The sequence below is a fragment of the Phoxinus phoxinus genome (genome assembly GCF_949152265.1).
Source record: "Phoxinus phoxinus genome assembly, chromosome: 23".
Lineage (NCBI taxonomy): Eukaryota > Metazoa > Chordata > Actinopteri > Cypriniformes > Leuciscidae > Phoxinus > Phoxinus phoxinus.
In genome coordinates, this window is record NC_136898.1 from 24906962 (window position 1) to 24933902 (window position 26941).

Here is a 26941-nt window from a genome sequence, read left to right on the forward strand (position 1 = left end):
AGAAAAAAAAGAGACTGCAATGTCGGCACATGCGAAAACAAGGATAAATATCGGAAGGACAATAAATGTAGTTACGCAATGCTGATGCTGTTAACATTAACAATTTGTTAGTTAGTTGGTCAGAACAAAAGTGGATGTTACTTACTTGTTCGGGTGTCATTTTCCGGTGAAAATTCTTATGTTCGTCATACTTCCAAAAAGTATAATCAGTGATTCTGAATGACAGTAGCCACACACGGATTGACACCCACACATTCTCCTCAAAACATTGGATAATTTGGATTCATCCGCGCTGTGCCGTGTCGAAGCACAACTCACGTAAAGTTGATAATTCCGCGAGTGACTGCAATTGCAGATTTCGAACAGAGATGGCGACAAAGAGGAAAAACTACGGACTGCAGCTTTAAGTAGTTGCCTATTTAAAGGGGTGGTAGAATGCCCTTTTCACAAGATGTAAAATTAAATCTCTGATGTCCCCAGTTTTAGCACAAAATACCCCACAGATATTTTTATATAGCATGTTAAAGTTGTCAATTTTTGAGGGTGAGCAAAAACACACCGTTTTGTGCCTGGCCCTTTAAATGCAAATGAGCTGCTGCAGAGGGCGGGGTTTCAAGAGCTCGCATGTGTTAGCAGCTGCGATTACCTCACGCACACACACTAAAATGACAGAAACTCTTCTGCCTTTAATGTTAAAACGGAGTCAGACAAGACTCAAGAATAAGTGACAACATGTAGAAGCAACAGGACGTCTCTGAAAGGTTAGTTGATGAATTTGCTGCTGATGTGGAGTTAACTATCTTCAATTAGCATATTCTGTCATGGTAATCTATAAATCGCTAAAGATGGATGCTAAAGTTTGAGCTGACTCACAAATGTGCTCTTATACAACAACTCTTCCTCTTCTCAACATGGACTGTGTGTTCAGGGGGCGGGGCTTATGTACATTTTAGGGTTGCTGATGTCACTAACCCGGGAGGAATGTGGTGTAGTCGCTAATAGCCGTTTGCTGTAGTCCTTTTCTTTAAAAGCAAATATCTTCCTTTGCTTTGAACTTTGAGCGTTGTAACTCTGCAGATGTTGTTTATGATCAAACAGCAACATTACACACTAACTAAAGCTAGAAAAGTGAAATCATAATCCACCACCCCTTTAAATCCAAACAGCGACTTTTGTCTTTTGGCTAGGCAGTGCATTATTAAGTAAGTTATTTCTATTCGATACTTCAACAATTTCCTTTATTAATAAGAACAGTAAACAATAAGCTTAAAGTATGTTTAAATGTTACAGTTAAAAGTTCAACCATATGCATACCATAGAAAAAGATCATAGTTGTAAAATTGTATGAAAAAATAGCCTGTTGTTAAGTCATTTTATCAAACAGTGATTCTTCAGTGTCCTCATGATTGAAATGAATCCAGATGACCCATGAAAAGCTGAACAGTATTACAGTCTTCGATTGGTCCATCTGATGTCCATCAGTTTCTGCTGTCAGAGTGATTCTGCGGCCTCTGGGTCGCGAGAGGAGATGGGCTGCGTTTTCTCTGCGGAGGAATGGCTGGAAGAACTTGAATGTTGCGTAAAGGTTCTCCAGTCAGTGGAGTCGGGAAGGAGCCGAGCGACTGGCTTTGGGGAATGCCGGATCGGTGCAGTTTGGATATAAACGGGGGTGGAAGTACAGTCAGACTCGCTCCTAGAGAGGATTTGGACTTCTTCACTCCCTGGGAGACCTGGTCAGGTGGTAAAGAAACTGTGGACGACATGAAAGCTGGGTTTGTTAAACCGAAGATGCGAACAATGCTCATGTTCAGCAAAAATACCAGTCTATCGTATTGGACTGGTTCCAATATACAGTTGTAATCAAAATTATTCAACCCCCATTGCAAATCAGGTTTATTGGCAACATTTACAGACATTCAGCGGTTTGCAATGAACAAATCAAACAAAAGTCATTGAAATAGCTCAACACAACAAATGTTTCAAGTGGATTCCCCAAATTCTGCACTGAAAATGCAACCTTTAATGACTTCTGCAGTCTCAAAATTATTCACCACCTGAATATAATCCCTCACAACAGCACACATCTGCAAAACAGGTGTTGTCTCGAACACATGATGCAACTAATCAAGGGCTTCATTAGTGTCACCAGGTGTGCTTGAGCTAGAACACACAAAATATCTGAACTGGCTTGGTTCGTTGAGTGTCACGTTTGACTGCATGTTAGAAATATGAAATATGAGGTCAAAAGAATGGTCCAAAAAGTTAGGAGAAGATTTCATTGCCCTTCACAAACAAGGAACAGGATAAAAAAATAGCGAAGACACTAAATGTTCCAAGAGTTGGAAGCATAGTTCGCAAGTTCAAAGTTAATTGTTTACACTACCTTAGTCTCAGCCTCAGACGTCACGCCCACGGAACGTTGGCTAAACGTCTGATGCATATGGTACACTTAACTGGAAACACTTCAGGAACGTCGAAGTCGTCATCTGACTGGTTGAATTTTATCGGATTTCCGGGGGGCGCGAGTGTCGCGTTTATTTTCGGTCCGCCGGGAAACAAAGCGCAGACGTGTGATTGCGGAAGAAAAACTGTTGTGTTTACATGAGTGACAATGAGCATTTATCAAGATCAGCTAAACGTAGAAAGTATGCGAGGTTCACGGCATAGACTCTTTAAGAGATGTCCAGGAGTTTTGTTTGAGGCACTTAGTGGAGACTTGTTGCACGCCGGTCTGTTGTTGTGGGGTCATTTCCACGCCCCGAAACGTGACGCTGAACGAAACGAACTGTAATTGGTTGTTTGACATGTCGGTCAAACGGCCTTATGGGCGGGCCTTGGCCAAAGAAAGCTGCTATGAATTCCAGACCTTCAGCTGTCAGTCTGAAGGTCTGGGTACGCGAGACTAACACTACCTGGACGAGGCAGAAAAAGGAAGTTATCAATGGCCGCAACCTAATTTCTGAGAAGGCAGGTTCAGAAAACCCTTGAGTGACTGCAAAAGACCTGCAGCAAGAGTGGTGGCAATAGGCACTGAGGTTTCAGCTGCACATTAAGGCCCATACTAAATGCATGCAGTTTCCATGGCGGAACTCCAAGACGTGCACCACTACTGACCCAAAAGCACAAGAAAGGTACTCAAAATCATATAAATAAGCCACAGAAGTTTTGTGAGTCTGTTCTGTGGAGCGATAAAAAAACTGGAACTTTTCGGCCCTATGGATCAGCGGTATGCGTGGAGGAAGAAGAATGAGGCATATGCTGAAAATAACAGTTAAGCATGGCCTCATGTCCCCATGGCCCAGAATATTACTGAACTGGAGGCCATTGCTCTTGAGGAATGGGCTAGATTCCTTTAGAAACGCTGCCAAAGGCTGATACATCTCGTTTGCAGAAGATCATAACAACAAAAGGGTGTTTTATTCGAGTAAAGTACTAAAGATGCTTGCCTTGGTTTAATCATTTTGAGACTGCAGAAGTCATTAAAAGTTGCATGTTCAGTTGAATTTGGGGAAACTACTTGAAACATTTGTTGTGTTAAGCTATTTCAATTACTTTTGTTTGATTTTTTCATTGCAAACAGCTGAATGTCTGTAAATTTTGCAATGTAAATTATGTCTGTAAAAATTACAACTGTATGTTTTTCATGCCGGGAACTTCATCAAATTTAGACCATTGTAATAATTAAACATATAGACAGCAAAAAAGCAAATACCTGGTAAATATGGAATAAATATAATCAACAGCTAATTAGTCGAGTGGGGGTTCAATCTTCAGCTGGCTGGCAGGAGCCGCCACTGGCATGTCACGTGACCTGTCAGTGGCTGGCTGGCAGCTTACAATCTGATTCTGGCAGCTGCCAGTCTGATCATGTCCATTTGACTGGTTTAATTGGGATGACTGGGCCCAAAACATCAATCATACGAAATAATAGATTCATGAGATTATATTCGTAATAAGAAAACAATTTATTTCCTTACAGCGAGAGTGTCAGGCAACGCTTTATACTCGCAGTTCAGCCTCGGCTGGCTGGATTGAGCGTCCAGCAAAGTGTCAGTAAGCTGCCAGTACGATCACGGCCAGTTGACTGGTTTAATTGGGATAAAATTCTCTAAAACGCCAATCATGCATAAAAACATAATCATATCAACAGATGCATGATAAATGAGCTAGAGAGGGAGGAACACAAAACACAAAAAAGGCCAAAGGCAGACTCCCAGACAACTAGCCACTTACTGACAGCTCGCGTGACATGCCAGTGGCGGCTCCTGCCAGCCAGCTGAAGATTGAACCCCTGTTGAATTAGTCTCTCTCTCAATTTGTTGCAAATGTAGCCCTATAATATACTGTTGCATTCTCTGCAATCTTTCTGGGTTTAAATGAAGTACTTTGGTAAGAACAGGGTGTTTTACTTTCAAACCAAATTTTACTTTTTACTTCAAAATTGTTTGTTGTCACAAATCTTTTACATTTTTACACAAAGACTTTTTGTGTGCAATTATCTGTCTATCTACTGTAGATTTCTGAACAAACCAATAAAAATGCAAAAATTGAATAATTCTGTTTTTCTTTAGCATCATGAACAGGGTATTGCATGAACCATGAAAATATGACATTAGGACACATTGGACTTACATCTGTGAGTGCAGTGGTCACGGATGGGAGCAAGGCTGTTTCGTGTGAGAGCAGTTTCTCTAGCCCTCAGAGGGAAAAGATGAGTTTGAGCTGTTTAGAGGAGAAAACACACACAAAAAAACTGCAGAAATTCTGCAAGTGTACATTTTATAGACTAATTCACTCATTTATGTCTGGGTGGTTCTTCAATCAGGGACACTTGACTACTTGAAATCTTGAAAATTAAAACTTAAAAGAATGTTTCATACGATAAAGCATGCACGTTAAAACCGTAGAAATGTTAATGACATAAAAGGCCACTTAAAGAGAGTTCACTTATGCTTAACACTTTTAAAAGTGCACTTTGAAATAGTCAAATTAAAAGTTTACTTTAAAGTACATTTTATATAATTTTAATTATTTTTCGTGCTTTAAAGAAGTATTTCTATGCGTTTACGAGCATACTAAAGCACATGTAAAGTACTTGATTATAATTTGTAGTGTGTTGTTCAGTATTACACAGTTAAAACGTACTAAATTGCAACTTCATCATTACAAATATGTTTAAACGCATATATTTTAGATTACCATAAATCCTTATCAGTGCATTCATTCATCAGTAAAGACAATAGAAGTAATTATACATTTACAGTCACACTTAAGTAGGTGAAGTTCATATATATTACGTAATAAATACTCTTTAAAAAGTATGGGTAAGGGGCAAGGCAAGCCCAAATTAGGGAAAGTCTGTCAAATGTCTAAAAACTAGGGAAAAAAATGCAGCTTTTAAAACGTAAATGATTTTTAAATAAATAAACTAAACGAGACAAAAATGTTCGCCTCATTGAAGAATCATTAAACTACCAATATGGAATATCTTACCTTGGTCATGTCTTTGTATGTATGGTGAGTGATTTGAGCACAGCACATCTAAAGGACTTGAGGTTCCCTGCAGAAGCTTATCAAGCAGTCGTTCAGATGGAGTTGAGATCCAGGCTTTGTGAGTCAGTATCTGACTGGATTCAGTCTTCCATGCAAGTCCCACAGCTTTTTCATCTTTATTTTTACCATCAAACAGGTCATGCACGCTCTTGCTCTTCTGCGACCTGTGCGCTAAATGTCCTACCACGTGACCTCCGCCGGTCCTGTGGGCCAAAGCCTGAGAGTCTGCCAGCAAGGACTTACCGAGAGTGATCGGAGGAAGACTCTGTGTGCGTATGGGTGGGAGGCTTAGGAAGTCTTTGCTGGATGTGTCCTCAATGAGGTGGGCTTTCTCAGACTCATTATTTCGCTTTCTGACAGTAGAGCTGTTTTCACTCTCGTCTCTGGCTAGCGGTTCAACAACACAATCGAACATTGTAATGATGTCGTCCACCTCAGACGTCTCTTCTTTGAGCTGGCATTCTTGACTCAAGTCTGTCTGCTGAGAAGGATGCAGTTCTTTCTTCTTCTTGCAGAAGATGTGATTTAGCATGCGAAATTTCCCCTCCTTGCGCATAGAAGAGTCACTGTTTTGGGCATGCAGTGGCCTGCTCGAGTCAGACCTGGGGGAAAATATGACCATTTAGTGTATAAATACTTATGAAACTCTTCCTGCATTTTACATCTGAATGATACAAGAAGTTTGCAGTGTGTATGTGTGTGTTCAGTATTCACTAGTCATGTGTGCACTAACTTGGATGGGTTTAATGCAGAGGACAAATTGCCTTCACATGTCACTTTTAGTTGTATATTTCTTATTTTATGCTACATATTTCACGAGAAATAAACAAACAAAAAAGTGTTGACTGCACTATATCATTAAACTGAGAAGGAAGCATTTCATGCAAACATGCTTGAACTCACATTTTTGTTCCTTTTTTAATAAAGTGTCAGTGAAATGATGACCTACTGTATTAACCTTCACTGTCCCTCAAGAGGCAATCCAGGCATGTCAATGCATCTATGACCACTTTTCTATCATATATTTAAGTATCATTAAACACTGATCAGCCACGACATTAAATCCACCTGTGTAATATTGTGTAAGAGCTCTGGTGTGTCGATTTCTGGCATCTAAACATTAGCAGCAGATCCTTTAAATCCTGCAAGCTACGAGGCGGATCCTCCATGGATCAGATTTATGGATTCAGAAAATCCCATAGATACTCAATCGATTGAGATCTGGGGAATTGTGATCTAGATGGGCTAGCCATTGCATCAATAAGCCTTGAGCACCAATGACCAGTTGTCCTTCCTTCCACCACTTTGGTAAGGACTACTAACCATTGCATACCGGCTACTCTGCGGTAGGACAAGGAAGTTAATTGACGCTTCATGGATTAAGGATTACAGCTCATGCACTGAATGCTCATCCATTGGCCAGTGTCTCACAGGTCGCTGCTCCAGTGAGTCTCAAAAATGGCAACCATACTGAGTATCTGTGCCCGGTTGCATAAAGCACCTTAAGTTGAATTTTCCCTTAAGTTCGCCCTTATGTTTCCCTTAAACCTAAGGGTGTTGCAGAAAAATACCCTTAAGTGTTACTTAACGTTTTTTTTTAAGTGAAACGTCATAAACACTTAGAATTTCCCTTAAATGCTGTTTTTTCACTTCAGTAATCCCTTAAAAAGCGTTAAGTGTTGCATAAAACCCCTCAACGGTCATTTCCCTAAGTATAACTTAAGGTTTGGAAATCGTAACCTTAAGAGTAACGCGGACAAAAAATAAGACGACATGGCTGAATTTATGGAACCAGCTGAAGTTCATTATGTGCCAAGAAGAATTTTTAGGGATAGGGAGAACCCTTTGGACCATCTTAGCGATGAAAAATTGTTGCAAGAATACGTTTTGATCGACGCTCAATATTTGACATCACTAACAAACTAGACGGCGCCCTTGACCGTGTCACACATCGCAACCACTCTTTACCTGCGGTGTTACAACTGCTTATAGCACTGCGTTTTTTTGCAACTGGGAGTTTTCAGACGATAGTGGGAGATGTTTTCCACGTGCATGAATCGTCTGTCAGCAGAGTGGTTCACTGGGTTGCGGGGGCTCTTTCCCGCTAGTGTTAGTGTTTTCGTATCTATGGCAACAACAGACTTTTATAACGTGAATCCAGGATCGCTGTCGTGAAACACTTAAATGTTTCCCTTACCTAAGAGAATCGTTTAAGAGATTATATGCAACACCCTTAAATTATTCTCTTAGGTAAGGGGAAATCGCCCCTTAAGTGTCATACTTAAGGGAAAAACTTAAGGTGCTTTATGCAACCGTGCACTGGTGTTTTATATGTTGGACTCCATATTCACTTCTATAGTTGAAGGCAATCCTTGGCTATCCCTCCATAACCCCCACATCAACTGGGCAAATCATTTAATCAACAATTTGCCATCTTTATCACTCTCAGGTAGCCAGCATTTTCCATAAGTAATTTTTTCAGGTGGGGGCGGTTTTGTGAAGAAGAAGGGCGGCTCCTCGCGGCCCTGAGCTGATTATTGGGGACTCAATGACAATGGAGGACTGAACTGTTAACAACAGGTACCCTACCTTTTATGTCATCAGCCTTCAAGATCTCACAGCGGGTAAGGTAATTCATGAAACTGCACTTTCACAATGCTAACGATCTGGTCTTGATTACGGAGGGTAAAAAAAAATGGAATATTGTATTTAACACCTGCATAGGGATTTTGAATATGGCTTTGATAACGTTGGTTTCACTTTATTTTGATGGTCCCTTTTTAACATTCTGTTGACTATACTTTTCAACTGTACTTTTCAATGTACTTTTCAACTACATGTCAACTAACTCTCATGAGAGTATTAGTAGACTGTCTGCTTAATATCTGCGAACACTTTATTTTGATGCTCCTCAACAGACATCAGTCACTTTCCAAGAACATGTCAGCTTATTCTAAGCCTAACAGTCTGTTAATACTCTAATGAGAGTTGGTAGACATGTAGGCGAGACATTACTTAATGTCAACAGAATGTGTTAAAAGGAAACTTTTTTCGTCGCTTTATTAGAAATGATAAACCACCAGTTTCCTTCCAGTGGTCTTAAGGCACATTTACGTTGGCCCCTGAGGACTACCGAGTCTGTAAGGCAGTTCATTTTAGAAATGGATGAGTTAGAGGTACTGTAGGAGTTGGGCCGGTTTTCTGCCAGAGGTTCCCAGAGGATGGAAAGGTCACCGATGCCCCTACTTCTCCCAATAACTGTCTCCCCACTAAGGCTGTCAAATAAAAATTATAATATTGAATATTCGTAGAATAAAATAGCAAAATTTTTGCATTCAAATTTTTGGTGTGTCAAGAAGCACGAGACATGATGAAGACGTCACTGAAGCGATTTATGTTAGATAATCCAGTGCAGTGCGGCTGCGTTGTTAATTTGATGGGGAAAGACTTCCTGCTGACGGAAACCCTCTCTGGTGGAGCCAAAAATCGTGCAGTAGATATTGCGCAGCTGGCAGAGACATACTTGACCATACCTGCCACATCGGTCAGCACTCACTGCAGATCAAGTTGAGCGTCTGGTGTTTTTGATGAACAATATGTAGTGAGTGTAAGTGGATTGTTTCTGAATGGCAGTTTGCTATTTTGTGTTCATGTAGTACATTACACTACACTGTCTGTTGAATCGTGTTTTCTCAGGTTACTGATGCACTTACACAGTTTTATGCACTTTCGTTACCTAATTTTCCTTGCATGCACATTAAGGAAATTACATTTTATTTAAGAACAATTGTTTGAAAGGTTAATGTACTTTAAAAAGCGGATGTCGTTTCATTTCAATAAAAGATGAAATGCTTGATTTGGCTTATATTTGCTTATTGCGCTTGCTTGTGCCCTCTTGTGGGCATAGGACTGACATTGCCTTTAGAATTCGAGTATAATTACAATTTTGCCAATATTTAAGAAAGAAATTCAAATTTAGCCTTTCAGCCATTTTGACAGCCCCAACCCCACAGAACGGAAATGCAGTGTAGGCACAGGGAGTTTTTGGCTGGCTCCGGGTGAGTGGCGCCACTAGTTGGAAGGGTATGTGGTCCCATCTGTGGTGTGGACCAACCACAGGAACCTCAAATACATCAGGTCGGCCAAAAGACTAAATTTGAGGCAGGATTGATGGGCACTTCTCTTTGAGCACTTTGACTTGTGTTGTCTTATCGTCCGGCTGCAAAAAATACCAATCCAGATGCTGTCTCCCACTTCCTGATAGCATTTTGCCTTGTGTGGTGGGAGCCGTCATCTGTCCCGGTATTCAGAGTGCTCTCCCTGGTTATGACACACTGCCATTCTCTTGATGTGACTTGATGTATTAATGGAGTATTCTCTTGTCCTCAGTTGTTTCTCAGAATCCCATTCCTCTCCGCCAACCTCCGGCTTTGTTTCGGTCTCTATGACTTCTGTGCACTTTTCAATAAACTATTGGGGGAAGTTTTGCTAAATAGTTTCGCCCAAATTCCTCAACAGCAGTGTGAAACTACAGCGGTTAAAAAGAATTTGACAACATTTTTGGAATTTTTTTGGAAAAAAATTGGGAAAAAATTGGAAAAAAAATTGGAAACAAATTGGAAAAACAAATTGGAAACAAATTGTGGGAAAAAATGAAAAAAATTGTGGAAAAAAATTGAAAAAAATTTGGAAAAACCATTGAAACAATTTTGAAAAACATTTGAACAAAATGACAAACCTGTTTTCAGTGGAGAGGAGTTTGATGCAGGCAGTATGACCACAGTACATGGCGTATGTGAGTGGCGTATTCTCGTTAATATCTCGAGGGTTGGGCTCCACTCCCAGCTCCAACAACACCTGCACACAGTCATCTTTACCTGCAGCGGCGGCCCAGTGGAGAGGGGTCCTGCCACAAAACAGAAATCATGCTCTATAACAATCAAGAACATCGTTGGGCTCATGGTTAAGAATATCACATCATTATGATTAGTTTATCCATCCGTAATGTGCTCTAAAACTGAAGTATTATCAACTAAGTATACTGTAAGTAACTTTGAAAAAAGTGTTCAGACGTAAAAATGCACTATGCTTACTAATTTCTAGGTTTGTTTTAAAGGGCTCCCATAATTCATTCGGTTACACTTTATTTTAAGGTGTCATTGTTATAGTGTAGTTATACTGAGTTATATTCTAATTATATGTAAGTACTGAGTAATATTAAGTAACTACATGTACTTACTATAGGGTTAGGGTAGGATTGGGATTTGGTTGAGGGTTAGTTGCATGTAATTATGCATAATTTACTGTTATTACTATGGTAAGTACATGTAACATATGTAACCAGGACACTGTAAAATAAGTTGTCACCTTAGATTCCTTTAGTGTGTAATGTTGCTTTTTGAGCAGGAAAAAGCTCTGCAAAGTCTCTCCCGCCGGAGTAATTCTCTATATCAGTGTTACTGTTTCTGAACTCCTGAAACGCCTCCATTGTAGACTTGAGTTTTCGTCCGGGAACGAACACGTCACAAAATTTCTCATTTAAATAATTCCCGCCTAAGGCATACGCAAAAATAAAGGGGCGAGGCCTGGTTGAGTTAATTAGTAGTGTGTTGAAACTGGTGGTATTGGTAAGGGGGGGGGGGACATTTCCCAAACACGCTTGAAGCTCTTGACTAATCACAACACACTGATCCAGATTCCAGCCGACCAATCAGAGCACAGTGTGCTTTTCAGAAGGAGGGGCTTCATAGAGACAAGAACTGAACAGGGGTGTGTTTCCCGAAAGCATCGTAAGCCAACTATAGTCGCAGAGTTTCTTGTTTGCAATGTGGTCACATATCACACAACATGTTTACTGTACCGTTCATCCACGTCTAAAGCTTGCAAGTTGGTCTCAGGAATGCGAGACAGTTCATAGATGATGTCGCTGAATCCGGCAGCGGCGGCGATGTGAACGCAGGTCTTCCCATTCTCGTCATCATAGTTGATCACAGAGGAGCCCAGATTATGGTCAAGAATGAGGGAACACATTAACTGGCTGCCACTCTGCCACATAGTTATAAAACAATGAGACATAAAAATTAATAATCAACTTGCACATATAAAATGTACATATAAAAAATAGTTTACAATGAATTTTTAAGACATAAATAGTATTAGATTGCATGATGAAACATTACATTTTTCTACTTTACAAGGAAATTACATTTCTGATATTACAATTATGTATAAAATTATGTATAAATATAGATCTCAGTACATTATTTATAACAGAGTATGAATTAGTTTGCTATAATATACCATTATAATGTTATGTTTATGATGTGTACCTGCACAGCCCAGTGGAGCGCTGTTTTAAAGTCTTTGTCCACGAGTGTCGGGTCGGCCCCTTTCTGCAGCAGGGCCTGCACATGCTCTGGCCGGTTGTGGAAAGAAGCCCAGTGAAGAGCTGTCATTCCCTGCCAACGACAATCAGAGCGTTACACCAGCTGCACAACTGCTCATGGCGGCTCATTTATAGTAGCAAATGGAGCATCAATTGTTCAAAACTAATCTGGTCAGATTGGATCAAATCTTGAAAATTCTGCATTCTGAAGATCAGATTAGATCACAAAATCCAACCTTGGTTTGGATCTGGATCAAATCATCAGTTTGTGGTGTTCAAAACTTTTTAGTAAGATCGTAAGATTAGTAAGGGATACCTTTGAACCAAACAACAACAACAAGAGGATTATACTGATCCCAGCAGAAGGGTGGATTTCAGGAACAACATTTTTATAAAACTTTAAAACTGGTCAAAAAATACAACATTTGTATCATGTAGTACACACACACACACACAGTTTTATTTTGCTCTTGATTATTTTAACTGTTGAAGTGATAAATTAGAAGTAGACATAGGCTACATATTAAGTCTTTCCGTAGCCTAACTGTAAAGTAAAAAAAAGAGGTTTTGGCACCATAAAATAAACCCCAAACATCTAAAAATATCAAACAAAAATTTTATATTTAATTTAAAGTGTTTTAAGTGTTCACTTTTCTGAAAAGCGTTGAAATATGTAAGTGTGTATCTGGATCAAGGTGATCAAATCCAATTTAACTTTTGAAAAAACGGCACAGAAGTAAAATGGATTATCTAATCCTGGATAGCAAAATTTCCAAACCCAGATCATTCTGATCCAGATTAAACTTTTTGAACAACTGGGCCCAGAAGACAATGAAAAACATGTCCTAGTACAAATCGCAAAAATACAACAACCCTACTGTTATCTAAAGGCCAAAATGATAGTACAGCATGATACAATGATGAGCCTTTTACAAATAGATGAAAGTGTATGAAAACTTATAAGTATGACCACAATGAAAGCAAGCTTTTTTTGCTGCGAGGGTGACTCATCAAATCCCGGCAATATGCATCCAGGTCATCAATATTTGTCACCCAACAATCAAAATTAAGAAATAGAAGCCTATTTTAGACCTTAAGATTGTTTGCTTTTATGAAAATAGGTGCGTTCGCCTTGAACACACCTATTCCAGAGTGTTTGGGAAATGTCCCAGCCCTTACCATAACCGCCAGTTTCAACAAACTAACTTACCGACCGTTGTATGACATCAAAGCACGAGAGGGATTGTAAAGTATACAGAGCCGTCTGATCTCGCTCGTGCGGTACTTTAATATCATACACCAATCGGTCTGAACAACGCCGCTTCAGCCAATATGTTGTCTTTAAAAAGAGACCAAACTCACAGCCCAAAGTGTACTTCGCCGGTTCGACAGTTTAAGTTGGAAATTGAATTTCCAGGTCCATGCTCAAAAAGTTGTTATAAATGGAGTTTAACTACTGCATAAATATCATTTAGTACCATGGAATAAAAATACCAAATATTAAATTGAAAAATATTATTGAACTCAAATATAGTACATTTATTTCTTTGAAATAAAAACATAATTAAGCCATTTTTGACTGCCACGTACACCAGAGGGTTAAAAGTGTTCTTAATTATGTTTAAAATCTCTTTAACACTTAAGAAGTATTTTCATTTCATTGAAGTATATTACCTGCCATTAGTTTATTAATATATTTTTAAGATTTGAAGTGCTGTGACTCACCTCATTGTCTTGATGATTGATTTCACACAGTGTTGACTGCTGTAGCAGAACAGCCATGAGCCTTCAACAAACAAGCAAACACAGGTTTATAACTCCGTAAATGCAGCATACACCATTTTAATCCCATCATAGAATGCGAACCAGATAATCAATGGGGAAAAAATTTAGGTCTTGATATTCTAAGTCGGAAAATGATTTGGATGGTGGTTGGGAGGGGTTGAAAATTAAAAGTGATTGGTGACATCAGCTGAAATCGAGCATTCATTTCAGAGGCAGAGCACATTGTTCTCACGATGCATGTAGTTTAAAATCCCCAAAAAGATGTGTGACGCTGAAAGAATGATAAAGATCGTTCGACACCAAGCACATTAAAGATTGACAGTGCAGAACAATGACAGCTGAAAAGCTGATTAAATACACAATGACTGATAATCAATGGAACCAGGAACAGGTGTGAACTAATCAGAAACCATGACAACCAACAATCAACAATAACTGGAAGTGAAAACTACAAACAGAAAATGACAATGAACCTAAACACAACATGATCGTGACAATTATTATTATTATTCTGAAGATAATTAAAATTTTCCACCTTTTTTTCAGAATAACAAGCACTGATGAATCAAGGACATTAAGAAAATCGATTTTTGGTTTCATGTTGACTTAAAAAACATGTCTTATTATCATGTCTAAATGTATTATTTCCAGTACGTTATCTACATATGGATGTTTATAACAAGAATATAATAAAAAAGAGGTTTTAGTGTAAAAATATTTTTTTTTCTGTTGGCTGAGATTTGATTTCCTCCTGTTTTTTAATTACCATCTCTTCATCTTGTCAAATGCACAGCAAGTAATTTTACTGTTCTACTCACTGCCTCTTGTTTCATTAACCGATTTGCAATAACAACTTCTATGTATTTCCCTTGTTACCTGAAGTCAGTTTCAGCAGTAGCCGCATGAATTGGCAAGCGTCCGTTCTTATCGGGAATGTTCTGCTTTGCCCCGTTCCGAAGCAAACACACACAGCCTTCCAGCCAACCCTGCAGAAGATACAAACCACCACCACAGATCACAGTAAAAGTCATACACAACAATCAGCAACCATTTCATTCAGTCAAAGAAATGAAGGTCACTGCAACTTTGTACATGACAGCGCATAAACATGCTGAAGAATCACAATTCACTGACAACAGCGCACACAAACACGGCAGAAACGTGCATTTTTAAAGAGAACCTGTTATGTTTTGTTTCATGTTCATCTTTCTTTAGTCTGTGTAATGTTGCAGTTTGAGCATGAAAAAGCTCTGTTCAATTCTGAAGCACAAAGTCCCTCCAGTGAGAGTTACTCTCTATATCAGTGTCACTGTTTCTGAACTCCAACTCCATTGTAGTCTTGAGTTTTCTTCCGGGAACGAACACGTCACAATATTCCTCATTTAAATAATTAATACGCTGAATAAAGGGGCGGGGCCTGGTTGAGTTAGTTAGTAGTGTGTTGAAACTGGCGGTTATGGTAAGGGGCCCCCTTGTGATCAAAAATCAAGGTTTTAGTGTCGTTATTACGTCTATGTGGTGTTTTTTAATGTGCTTTAAGACAAACCATCTGTAAATTCATAAGTCGACAGCATTGCTGAGTATTTTCTCCTTAAAACTGCAGTGAACCCCAGTCTCAACATTTTTTAATTTGATGAGTTTTAAGGGATAAAATGATTGACTACAGGGGGACTTTGATGAATCTGTTTGAGATTGAATTAATACTATATTTTCTGCTATAAATTATGGCTATGGCATCTGAAGACTATTTCAAAATTTTCTCAGTTATTTTGCTTTATTTTCAGATTCAATCATAGGCTGGTTTTTACGTACTAGAGCACGTTCACAACATCCTTCATAAATGACGCTTTAAATCTCTTGATAAACTAAAAGATGTAAATGGCATTTGTATTTAGTCTAAATAAAAGATACAGATTGTACTGAATGTCAGCTTGCTTATTTTGCTCAAGATAAGGATTTATTGAGTCCACATGTCATGCAAACAAGAAACTCTGCTTCTAACCACAGGTCGAGACGAGAGCTGTCGTTCCTGTGCAACTGTGCGATGCTGCTTGAAAATGTTCATTGGAACTATAGTTTCGGGAAACACCGACTCGTTGAACTACGCTGATAACCTCGGAAAATATTTACCTAACGACGCTTTCGGGAAACACATCCCAGAGCTTTACTGACACACTGGGAAGAGAGGAGCTGCAACAATATCAGACATTGGGGAAAATAATGTGTTTTTTGAACATTCAAACATGAAAACATTCTAGAGCCTAAAAACAAAATCAAAACTTTGTAAAAGAGCATAATATGGCCTCTTTAAAGGAGAACTCCGGTCAATTATAACATTGAGCGAATTTTTTGGTACATTTGGAGTGCTGTCAATACAGAGAACAACGACAAAAATCAGTGTTGCCTACACCGTGTTATCCTATTTTAAAAATTTGCACCCTGTTGACTTCAATGGGGCAAGTTTTAAACCTGCTTTTAGCCTCTTAACATCCTTGACGTGTCATACAAGTGCCCAGCCATGTTGAGTGATTCCTTCAGAGTGAACACGGTGAATCTGACTGCAGTAGATGTGAAAGATATGAATAAAAATGATGTTATTTCAGCCAGCGCAAATACCTGTATTTACATCCTGTTTTCAGTCGAAGTCCAAAGTAGTCGATTGTCGAGTTCACACGCGTGATCATAAGTAACTAAACCTATGCGCGTGAACTCGACAATCGACTACTTTGGACTTCGATCGAAAACAGGATGTAAATACAGGTATTTGCGCTGGCTGATATAACATCATTTTTAAAAAGAGGATAACACAGTGTAGGCAACACCGATTTTTGTCGTTGTTCTCTGTATTGACAGCACTCCAAATTTACAAAAAAATGAGCTCAATGTTAAAATTGACCGGAGTTCTCCTTTAAAGGAAGTGGATCCTGAGAGTGTTTTCGTACAAGGTATGTGGCTAGAGAGAGGGAGGTCCGTCCACAGGCATCTTGTGTATTGATAGAAGCCCCCATCTTCAGCAGCAGTTTGACCGTATCCACCTGTCTCCCAGACACAGCATGCATCAGCGGCGTGGAGCCTGTCAGAAACACACGTCAGAAACACAGACCTTAACTGCAGTTCTCATTAAAACTTCAATTTAGGTTAGCCTACTACTGTAATCTTTTTGTGATGATGGATTATTTCTGTCTCAGAAATATTTGTGATTGATTGTATGACAATGATCAGAGGTTTTCAAATTCTGAGTGATGAATGCTCTCATGAAATATTTTTTCCTAATTAGGGTTGTGGGTGGCTGCCAGCTGGTGGTTGCTTGGCACAGCAAAACATCCCACCCTCAATCACGTATCGGTTTCTAAATATTGCACAAATGTAAAGCACAGCTCTCATCAACACTGCATAATTTGACGTATAAATTGTGAGCAGCATTAACAAATTAAAAATACTTAGGCTGAGGGGTTTGTTCAAAATGGTAACCCTAACTATGAGCAACATAATAGTTGCCTTGTCAAACACCACTAATAACACAATCACAATGGAATAACACAGCCTTTAGTTTCAGGACAGAGGTGTTTCAACCCTTGTGAAAAAAGTACACTTTATCATACCTTTAAAATAGAACTTATTACTGTAATAATAAACTTTCAAATATATACAGTACTTAACTGCAAACAGAATGGGATGTTTCCGGACACAAACTGCATGTCGGAAGTGTAATTAAATGAAAGTGTATTATAGTTTACATGTATATTAAACTAACTTTAGAGTGCGTTTTTGACCTGCTTAGGAAGGACTGAGTACATCATATTCATGTCATTTCATAATTACTTCTCTGTCATTTCTTTTGAAAATATTTTTCTAATTGTATATTTGCAATGATGAAGTTGCAATTTAGTAGTATATTTACAATATTGAATAACATAGTTAAATTGTTAAACACCATGTTAAAGCATAAGGGTGTCCATCAGTGCATGTGGCACCAGGACACCCTAGGCCGGAGGTCGATGATCGACTTTGTGGTCGTTTCATCCGACCTCCGGTTGTATGTCTTGGACACTCGGGTGAAGAGAGGGGTGGAGCTGTCAACTGATCACCACCTGGTGTTGAGTTAGATCCGATGGCGGGGGAGGAAGCTGGACAGACTCTGCTGGGAACGTTTGGCCGAGTCTCGTGTCAGAGAGATCTTCAACTTCCACCTCCGGCGGAGGTTCGACCGGATCCCGAGAGAGTCTGGAGATATTGAGTCCGAGTGGACCATGTTCTCCACCTCCATTGTCGACGCGAACACTCGGAGATGTGGCCGTAAGGTCTCCGGTGCCTGTTGAGGCCGTGCTCCGGTGCTCCGGTGCCCGAACCCGGTGGTGGACACCGGAAGTAAGGGATGCCGTCAAGCAAAAGAATGAGTCCTATCGGGCCTGGCTGGCTTGTGGGACTTCTGAGGCAGCTGACGGAGCAAACCGTTCAGTGCGGTGCAGGGAAGCGGTGCCCTACCAACACTGTTTACAGTGGAGGTGGGCAGCTGTTGACCTCAACTGGGGATGTCATTGGACGGTGGAAGGAATACTTCAAGGATCTCCTCAATCCCACCGACACGTCTTCCATTGAGGAAGCAGAGGCAGAGGGCTCGAAGTCACAGAGGTAGCCAAGAAGCTCCTCGGTGGCAAGGCACCGGGGGTGGATGAGATCCGCCCTGAGTACCTCAAGTCTCTGGATGTTGTGGGGCTGTCTTGGCTGACACGTCTCTGCAGCATCGCGTGGCAGTCGGGGACAGTGCCTCTGGGATGGCAGACTGGGGTGGTGGTCCCTCTTTTTAAGAAGGGGGACCGGATGGTGTGTTCCAACTACAGGGGGATCACACTTCTCAGCCTCCCCGGGAACGTCTATGCCAGGGTACTGGAGAGGAGAATACGGCCAATAGTAGAACCTCAGATTCAGGAGAAACAGTGCGGTTTTCGTCCCAGTCGTGGAACACTGGACCAGCTCTATACCCTCTACAGGGTGCTGGAGGGTTCATGGGAGTTTGCCCCACCAATCCACATGTGCTTTGTGGATTTGGAGAAGGCATTCGACTGTGTCCCTTGCAGCGTCTTGTGGAGGGTGCTCCGGGAGTATGGGGTCCGGTGCCCTTTGCTAAGGGCTGTCCGGTCCCTGTACGACCGAAGCAGGAGCTTGGTTCGCATTGCCGGCAGTAAGTCAGACTTCTTCCCGGTGCATGTTGGACTCCGGCAGGGCTGCCCTTTGTCGCCGGTTCTGTTCATAATTTTTATGGACAGCATTTCTAGGCATAGCCAGGAGCCGGAGGGTCTCAGGTTTGGGGACCACACGATTTCGTCTCTGCTCTTTGCAGATGATGTTGTCGTGTTGGCCCCATCAGACCAGGACCTTCAGCATGCACTGGGATGGTTTGCAGCCGAGTGTGAAGCGGCTGGGATGTGAATCAGCACCTCCAAATCCGAGGCCATGGTTCTCAGTTGGAAAAGGGTGGCTTGAAGGATGGAACGGGAGATTGACAGATGAATCGTTACAGCTTCTGCAGTAATGCGGTAGATGTACCGGTCTGTCGTGGTGAAGAAGGAGCTGAGCTGCAAGGCGAAGCTCTCGATTTACCGGTCAATCTACGTTCCTACTCTCACCTATAGTCATGAGCTGTGGGTCATGACCGAAAGGACAAGATCCCGGATACAGGCGGCCGAAATGAGCTTTCTCCGCAGGGTGGCTGGTCGATCTCTTAGAGATAGGGTGAGGAGCTCGGTCACTCGGGAGAAGCTCAGAGTAGAGCCGCTGCTCCTCCACATCGAGAGGGGTCAGCTGAGGTGGCTCGGGCATCTATTCCGGATGCCTCCTGGGCGCCTTCCCGGTGGAGGAAAGACCTAGGACACGCTTGAGGGATTATGTCTCCCGGCTGGCCTGGGAACGCCTCGGTGTCCCCCCGGAAGAGCTGGAGGAAGTGTCTGGGGAGAGGGAAGTCTGGGCATCTCTGCTTAGACTGCTGCCCCCGCGACCCGGCCCCGGATAAGCGGAAGAAAATGGTATGGTATGGGTTTAAAAATTTAGTTTTACATGGTGTTTGAACATAAATGTGTGTCAGCAGTGTGTGTACACAACCCCCTTAAATTGGTAAGAATCCACCGATTCCTCTTTTTTAATACCTATAAATCATGCAGTGGCTTAGAATAAGCCGTTTATAGCAATAATAATAATAATTAATTACATTTTATATAGCGCTTTTCTGGACACTCAAAGCGCTTTACATAGAAGGGGGGAATCTCCTCAACCACCACCAGTGTGCAGCTCCACCTGGATGATGCGACGGCAGCCATATTGCGCCAGAACGCCCACCACACACCAGCTTACTGGTGGAGAGGAGACAGTGATGAAGCCAATTAGTATATATAGGAGGATGATTAGGAGGCCATGATGGACAGAGGCCACTGGGCAAATTTGGTTACATCCCTACTCTTTCGAAAGACATCCTGGGATTTTTAATGACCACAGAGAGTCAAATCAATAAGTACATTACGCTGCTTTCACTTTGATACACAGATCTAATATACACATGCAGTTTCTTTACTTACTGTTTATGTTCACAGACATAACTGACTGTTTATGTGAACTTTGTGTGTTTCGGTGAGTATGTGAGGCACGACTGTAAAGGCTCCGCCTTCTCCTGGAAAGGGGGCGGGGGAGCAGCAGCTCATTTGCATTTAAAGATACATGCACGAAAACACGTTTTTACATCTTTTCACAAGGGTAGAACTAATATGAAAGTGCTCTTGGGTATGTGTGTGGTGTGAGAGAACACCTTCCCCATCGCAGCACTCGAGGATGGAGGGGTCTTCTCGGATGGTGGCGGTCAGCGTGTTGACGTCTCCGTTCGCTGCCGCTTGGTAAACCACATTCAGATCAACCTCCTCCGCAGCTTCTGAGAGGGAAACGGATCAAACGGATCACTCAACAACATCTGTTGGGTGTAAATAACATGCGGTGTACTGCCACATTTGTGCTTGAACATTTCAGGACTGAGTTACAGATGAGCAAGGGGAAGTTGTCACAGCTTCAGATTAATGAACGTACTGCACGCTACAATTGTATTTCCACTCCTAATAAATCAACAGGTCGAGAGAAGCAGGTGTTTGACGCTATGGGCTTTCCTATTTTAAATAATTTAGATCTCTCAGATGTTTCTTCTAAAAACCAATGAGATTAAATAGACTGGAGATTTTTTTTTCAGTTTTCATGCAATCAAAAGTGAGAACTCTCTATATGAATTCAAACGTTTATCTCCAAATTCTTCCCAAATAAAATGTTTTTATAGCTCAGTACTCTTACTGTTGTCAACAACTGGAAAATTAATTAACTCCTAAGGAGATATGGAGACAATGTTGATGACATGAAATATGCTGAGAAATCATTACGGCTTTAACAACCACAGAGAAATCAAATCATGTTCCTTTGAGCTTATATTGTCTAGGGAGCGTGTTGGGTATATTGCAAAGGAGGATCCGCGGACAGAGACCTCATCAGACTACAACAGAAAACCCTGGGGTTTCTCATGAAGCTTTTGGATGTTGACCCTCATCCTCATGTTTTACTAATCAACATAATCATAGTCGCTACTCGCTAGTATTCTTCATTCTGGAGGGTTATACCTACACACAAACAGATGGCAAGACAAACAAATGATGGGCTATGGCAAACCCCGCTGATAAACATTACCATGGCAACACCTTCTTGTTATCAGCTCGTGCGTGCGTGCGTGTGTGTGTGTGTGTGTGTGTGTGTGTGTGTGTGTGTGTGTGTGTGTGTGTGTGTGTGTGTGTGTGTGTGTGTGTGTGTGTGTGTGTGTGTGTGTGTGTGTGTGTGTGTGTGTGTGTGTGTGCAGTGCTTTACCTTTGTGCTGCTCAAATACGGATGAGGTGTTGAACTCCATAATAAAAAGCAGCTTTCAGAGAAATCCCTCCAGTGCCCATGACATGATGATGTCCATCGGCTCCTGATTCCAGCACTGTCCGCTTACACACACACCGCGACTGGACCAGACGCGACGCGACAACACGGACGCGCAGAAGACGTTGCGGGCACGCGAGATGCGAGAGCGCGTCTTCTGGTGTCGCAGATGCGTGAACGAGGCTCCGTTTGATTTTGCGTGATGTGATTATGGGGAAACACACTGAGCATGTGCAGAAGCCTGCTGGCATCACTACGGTCTGTGTGTGTGTGTGTGTGTGTGTGTGTGTGTGTGTGTGTGTGTGTGTGTGTGTGTGTGTGTGTGTGTGTGTGTGTGTGTGTGTGTGTGTCACTTCACAACACGCTGTAGAGACAGGACTTTGCTGTGTGTTCTTCACTCTAGCAGTTATCATTGTAGAGGGTATGTTTATCCAAAAATGAAAACTGTCATTAATTATGTTGTTCCGTACTTTCATTCATCCTCGGAACAAAAAAAGAAGATATTAAGATGCAATCTGAGAGATTTCTGTCCCTCCATTGACAGCTACGCAACTACCACTTTCAAGCCACAGAAAGTAAACACATCATTAAAGTAATCAATGTGACTTCATGTTTACAAAATATTAACCATTAACTCCAACGCGCGCTCACGCTGTTTTCGTGTCGTGCTATAGTGAATGAGCATTGGAGATTGATATTTTGTAAATAAAGTGGTAAATTATGTTTGTTTGTTTTTTTGCACAAATAAAGCACTTACGACGCTTCATAAATTGAGGCTAAACACCTGTAGTCACATGGATTACTTTAATCAAGTACCGGTAAATTTACCTTTCTGGGGCTTGAAAGTGGTAGCTGTCGACAGAAATCTCTCAGATTTCATTAAAAAGATCTTCAAACTTGAGGTCTGAAGATGAACGAAGGTCTTACGGGTTAAGAACGACACGAGGGTGAGTAATTTGACAGAATTGTCAGGTAAACTAACCCTTTAACCAGTGATTTAACCAGCACAACCCGCGCGAACTTAAACAAGTTAGGGGACTAAAGTATTAATCAACAACTTTTTATCAACATAATTTTTTACATTATTCTGTTCTATTCTGTTGTTCTATAGGCCTATTCTACATTATTTTATTATGTCCTATCTTATTTTTTTTTAATTCGTCTGTCACTCTATTATATTGTGTCATTATAGTAATTTCATGAATTGTCAGTTTTTAATGTCAAGACTAAACCTGTTACGATCTTGTTAAAACAGAATCACCATCACCACTTCCTTCACACATATTTCATTTCATTCATATGTATCATGCAGCCTGTCACCATGGGAACCCTCGAGGACATCACGAGAGGCAGTCATTGAGTAGCAGTGAGTCCGTGTCCTCACACACACTGATTCCAGAGATAAACTCAAATATCTCACGACCTTCACATCACAGTTCTCTAGGAATCAGTCACATGTAGAATGAAGCCCGTTTTTGACAGGGTTCCAATTCAATTGTGATTCTAATTACACTCTCGGATAGTGACGTGACGTGAATGAATAGAATGAAATGTTCCATTCATAACAACCGCAGCTGCATTCTGCCAGTGGAAGGGGGCGTTCCAGAAGTGTGCGCGCGCGCGCCCCCGCGCGTATGTGTGTGTGCCTACTTAACTATATTTTGGGGACAAATTTGTACCCAGAAGTGACCAAAACCTGACAAAATCTAAAAAAATAAAAAAAAATAAAAAAAAACTTTTGGGACGTCCTCATTTGTAAATATGGTATAAAACATAACATAAAGGTTTTTTTTTTTTACTAAAAACGCAGTAGGCTTTTTTCTGTGATGGATAGTTTTAGGGGTTATAAAAACAGTTTACGTGTATGGAATGTCCCCATTGTGTGTGTGTGTGTGTGTGTGTGTGTGTGTGTGTGTGTGTGTGTGTGTGTGTGTGTGTGTGTGTGTGTGTGTGTGTGTGTGTGTGTGTGTGTGTGTGTGTGTGTGTGTGTGTGTGTGTGTGTGTTTCTGTTTAATAAGACATTTATTTGACCTTGCACTATCTTAGTAGCTACCATTATAATAAGCATTATTATACTCTTAATACTGGTACTTAATAATACTGGTAGAAACCAAAAAAAAAAAAAGTCAACAAATGATATTTTTTTTGCGTAAAGTTTATTGGCATTTTCAGCTGCCATTTAACGACACCGAGTGCACCAGAAACCGCGTAATCTGCTTTGGTCCAGCAGGTGGCGCAATACACAAGCAAATAAATAAAGGCCAAACATGTCAAATGTCAATAGATGTTATATTCTGACTTGGCTATGCAGCCGTAAATAAAACGTATTATTCAGTATTGTATTGCCCATATCAGCATTTGTCTGTATGTAAATGAGCCCAGAGGTTCTTTGCAAAACTCATGGCTGAAGTTGCTTCAACCCGCCTTTATGAGCACACTGAAGTTTGAGCAAATATGATGAATAAACATTGTCATATAAAATACCAGAAAGTACAGAAACATTATGTCATTGTAAAAGAGAAGAGAAGAGAAGAGAAGAGAAGAGAAGAGAAGAGAAGAGAAGAGAAGAGAAGAGAAGAGAAGAGAAGAGAAGAGAAGAGAACCTGATGTGAACAATCAGGAAACATAATTTTGCTATTTTTTTCATGGAGATACGCTGGCTGAAATACCAGTGAATCTAAATATCCTAAAAGGGAATCAATAAATATAAATATTACGACATTTCTAACAAATCCAACAAAGATCCAATATCACAACTGCAAGGTCTTGAATAAACTGTAAATTGTATAAACTGTAAGAATTACACTTTGATAAGTGTGAACAAGGCGCTATTGTGAGCATTTTTTAGCAAACGGTATCTAGAAATCTTCAAAACACTGCATAAGTACTGCGCACTGGAAAGAGACTTTGAGACATGTTAATGTTTCTTCCTTGTCATATCAAAGGCCCTTTCATCTTTATGAAGTGAATTATTAACACATTCCTCCGCAGAGGTGGGGGTCTGGTCATGTGGACGTGTTCCTCGGGGTCTGGACAGTGAGTGGCTCTCTGCCAGCGCCGGTGTCCACTGGAGCACTGCGGGCCGGCTGCTCGTCTGGCCGGCTGTGGGCTGACGCTTTTGTTCCTTGGAATCTGAAATGGGAACGTCAGTTGTGTGGGAGATGTCTGCCTTGTCCCAGATGCCAGACGGAGCAGGGTGGGTGTGTTTTAGGGGGATGGGAGCGGCACAGACGCTACAGTGGGTTTACAGGCCTACATGCATTCGTGCACATTCACTATGTTTTTACAGTAATAGCGATAAAACTCCGTTATGTGATCAAACTTACTGTATATGCCTTTCCCCATTCTCCTGGACATTCATTCCTGTGCCAGAAATATGAGATTCTGAAACGGACTTTCTAAATAATAATAATAAAGATAATAAAATGAAAATAGACAACTGTCTCTAGTGACAAAGTACACTTTAGCATACTTTTAAAATGTATACTTTAAAAAACATATTAAAAATGCTATAAGAATATGCTATATAGCCTAATATAAAAGCATATAGCCTACCTTTGTTCAAACTGAAATTAAAATTAAATATTACAATATGGAATATTAGATATAATAAATGCAACTATTTCAATAAAGAGCTACTTAAAGTAATATTATAATTATATAATTTATAGCAAACTAAAAAATCGATAATGTAATTAATTTCAAAGTAACATATACTTTAATGTAATTTCATTTAAACATGTATGTCATGCATTTAAATATATTGGTAATTATGCATTTGTAGTGATGAAGTTGCAATTTAGTACATTTAAAATAGATTAACCCTAAAGGTACCAACGAATAATACACTATACAGTTAAAATGTTAATCAACTCACCAAATTAAATGTACTTAAAAATTGTTTTTATTGCATTTATTTATGTTATGTCGTCTAGGGTATTATAAGCATTTCATAGGATGGTTAGAGCATCACGTTTAAAAAAATAATAATTTTACATAATTCAGTATATATATACAAAATGGGTATCTAATCAGTGCTCATCTGCCTGAGTCTTCAAATGTAAAGTATATTTTTAAGCTCTCAAAAGGGCCTCAGATGCAAACCAGAACATGAGAGTTGAACAAGGAAGGAATGTTCCAGTGTTTTGCATCTGACCAGAGTTGTTTTTCAGAAATGCCTTTGATATTCCCTCTCTAAGCTTTTTTTTTAAATGGCAGTGCCAGCACCACTGGGACGTTTTTGGATGCGCATCACAAAAAAGCTTCCAAAGTGTCTGCCAAGTGAAATGGGGAAAACTCTTGATCAGGAAGTGTGTGGAGGGACGTCCTGCTGGTGGATGTAGCAGCACACATCCTCTTCTCATTAATACACACCCCTCTCTTATCTGCACAAGGACATGCACATCCACGGTCACTATATCAGGGGAATGTTTATGCTGTATATGAGTTTCAAATCTCATGTTGAACAAGAATTTTGATGTCTCAAGTGAATTTGACCTTGCCTCACTAACTGTTCAAGTCAAGTCATATTTCAGGGGGAGTTTCTATCTGCTAGCAGAATACTAAATCATAGCCAAATTAGCTCAGCATTCAGTCTTGGTATGTATTTTTTGCGCATTCAGAGTAACAAATAAATCTGGTGGTCTGTGAGTGTTCTGTTACATTCCTCTTGACCACCAGAGGCAGTGTGTAAGCACTAGTGGAGGACTCTTACCAACATAGTCATGAGGAACCCAAGGGGGTAATCCATCCGCCGGAAACTGAAGCCTCCGCGGGCGCCGCCATTGTAGCAGAACTTCACCTGCTGTTAGCACTCCATTGACTCCCATTCATTTTTGCGTCACTTTGACAGCGAATAACTTTACATCTGAGGCGTCCAAAGACTCCATTTGTCCATTATTTATTTCTAAAGAAACTCGACAATGTATAAAAGGCTCCATTACCTTGTACCTTACGTTATGGCCCCGTAGAAGCCGTTTTTGTAAAAATAGGCTAACGATTGCGTCATAACTCACGCGACTCTCTGTTGCACTGTAGAGAAATTACCGTATAGACCGGCGTAGAAGTTCGCAGGCAGTCGGGGGGACGTGGAGGCATTAAGTCCGATAAAGTCGAGGGAGAAGCCCATAGAGAGTGATAAAGTTGATCCTGCTGCTAGCTCATGGACAGCTAATGCTCACGCTCTCCGTCCCTGCGAGATTCGGAAGGGAATGATTCAGATTTCTCTCCGCACAGCTACTAGAAGACTGACAGCTGTCAGACACGTTGCTCACGTGT

General features: G+C 40.7%; 1 protein-coding gene across 4 annotated transcripts; it reads right to left on the bottom strand.

Annotated features, from left to right (window-relative positions):
* Nucleotides 1–1219: 1219 nt before the first annotated feature.
* ankrd55 (ankyrin repeat domain 55) lies at nt 1220–23286 on the bottom strand. Of its 4 annotated transcripts, none has more exons than XM_079600057.1 (11): nt 22926–23286; nt 20520–20639; nt 16666–16796; nt 14600–14709; nt 13664–13724; nt 11883–12011; nt 11414–11598; nt 10292–10459; nt 5494–6155; nt 4633–4722; nt 1220–1750 (listed from the first exon to the last, which is right to left on the bottom strand). In XM_079600057.1, exons 1-11 carry the CDS (start codon nt 22945–22947, stop codon nt 1479–1481), a joined length of 1950 nt encoding a protein of 649 aa, XP_079456183.1. In that variant the 5' UTR covers nt 22948–23286; the 3' UTR covers nt 1220–1478. The 4 variants fall into 4 exon arrangements, with proteins under 4 accessions (XP_079456183.1, XP_079456182.1, XP_079456185.1 ...); XM_079600056.1 differs by lacking the exon at nt 22926–23286 and adding an exon at nt 21608–21950; XM_079600059.1 differs by lacking the exon at nt 22926–23286 and adding an exon at nt 21608–21897 and having other exon boundaries at nt 20520–20678.
* Between the last annotated feature and the right edge of the window lie 3655 nt (nt 23287–26941).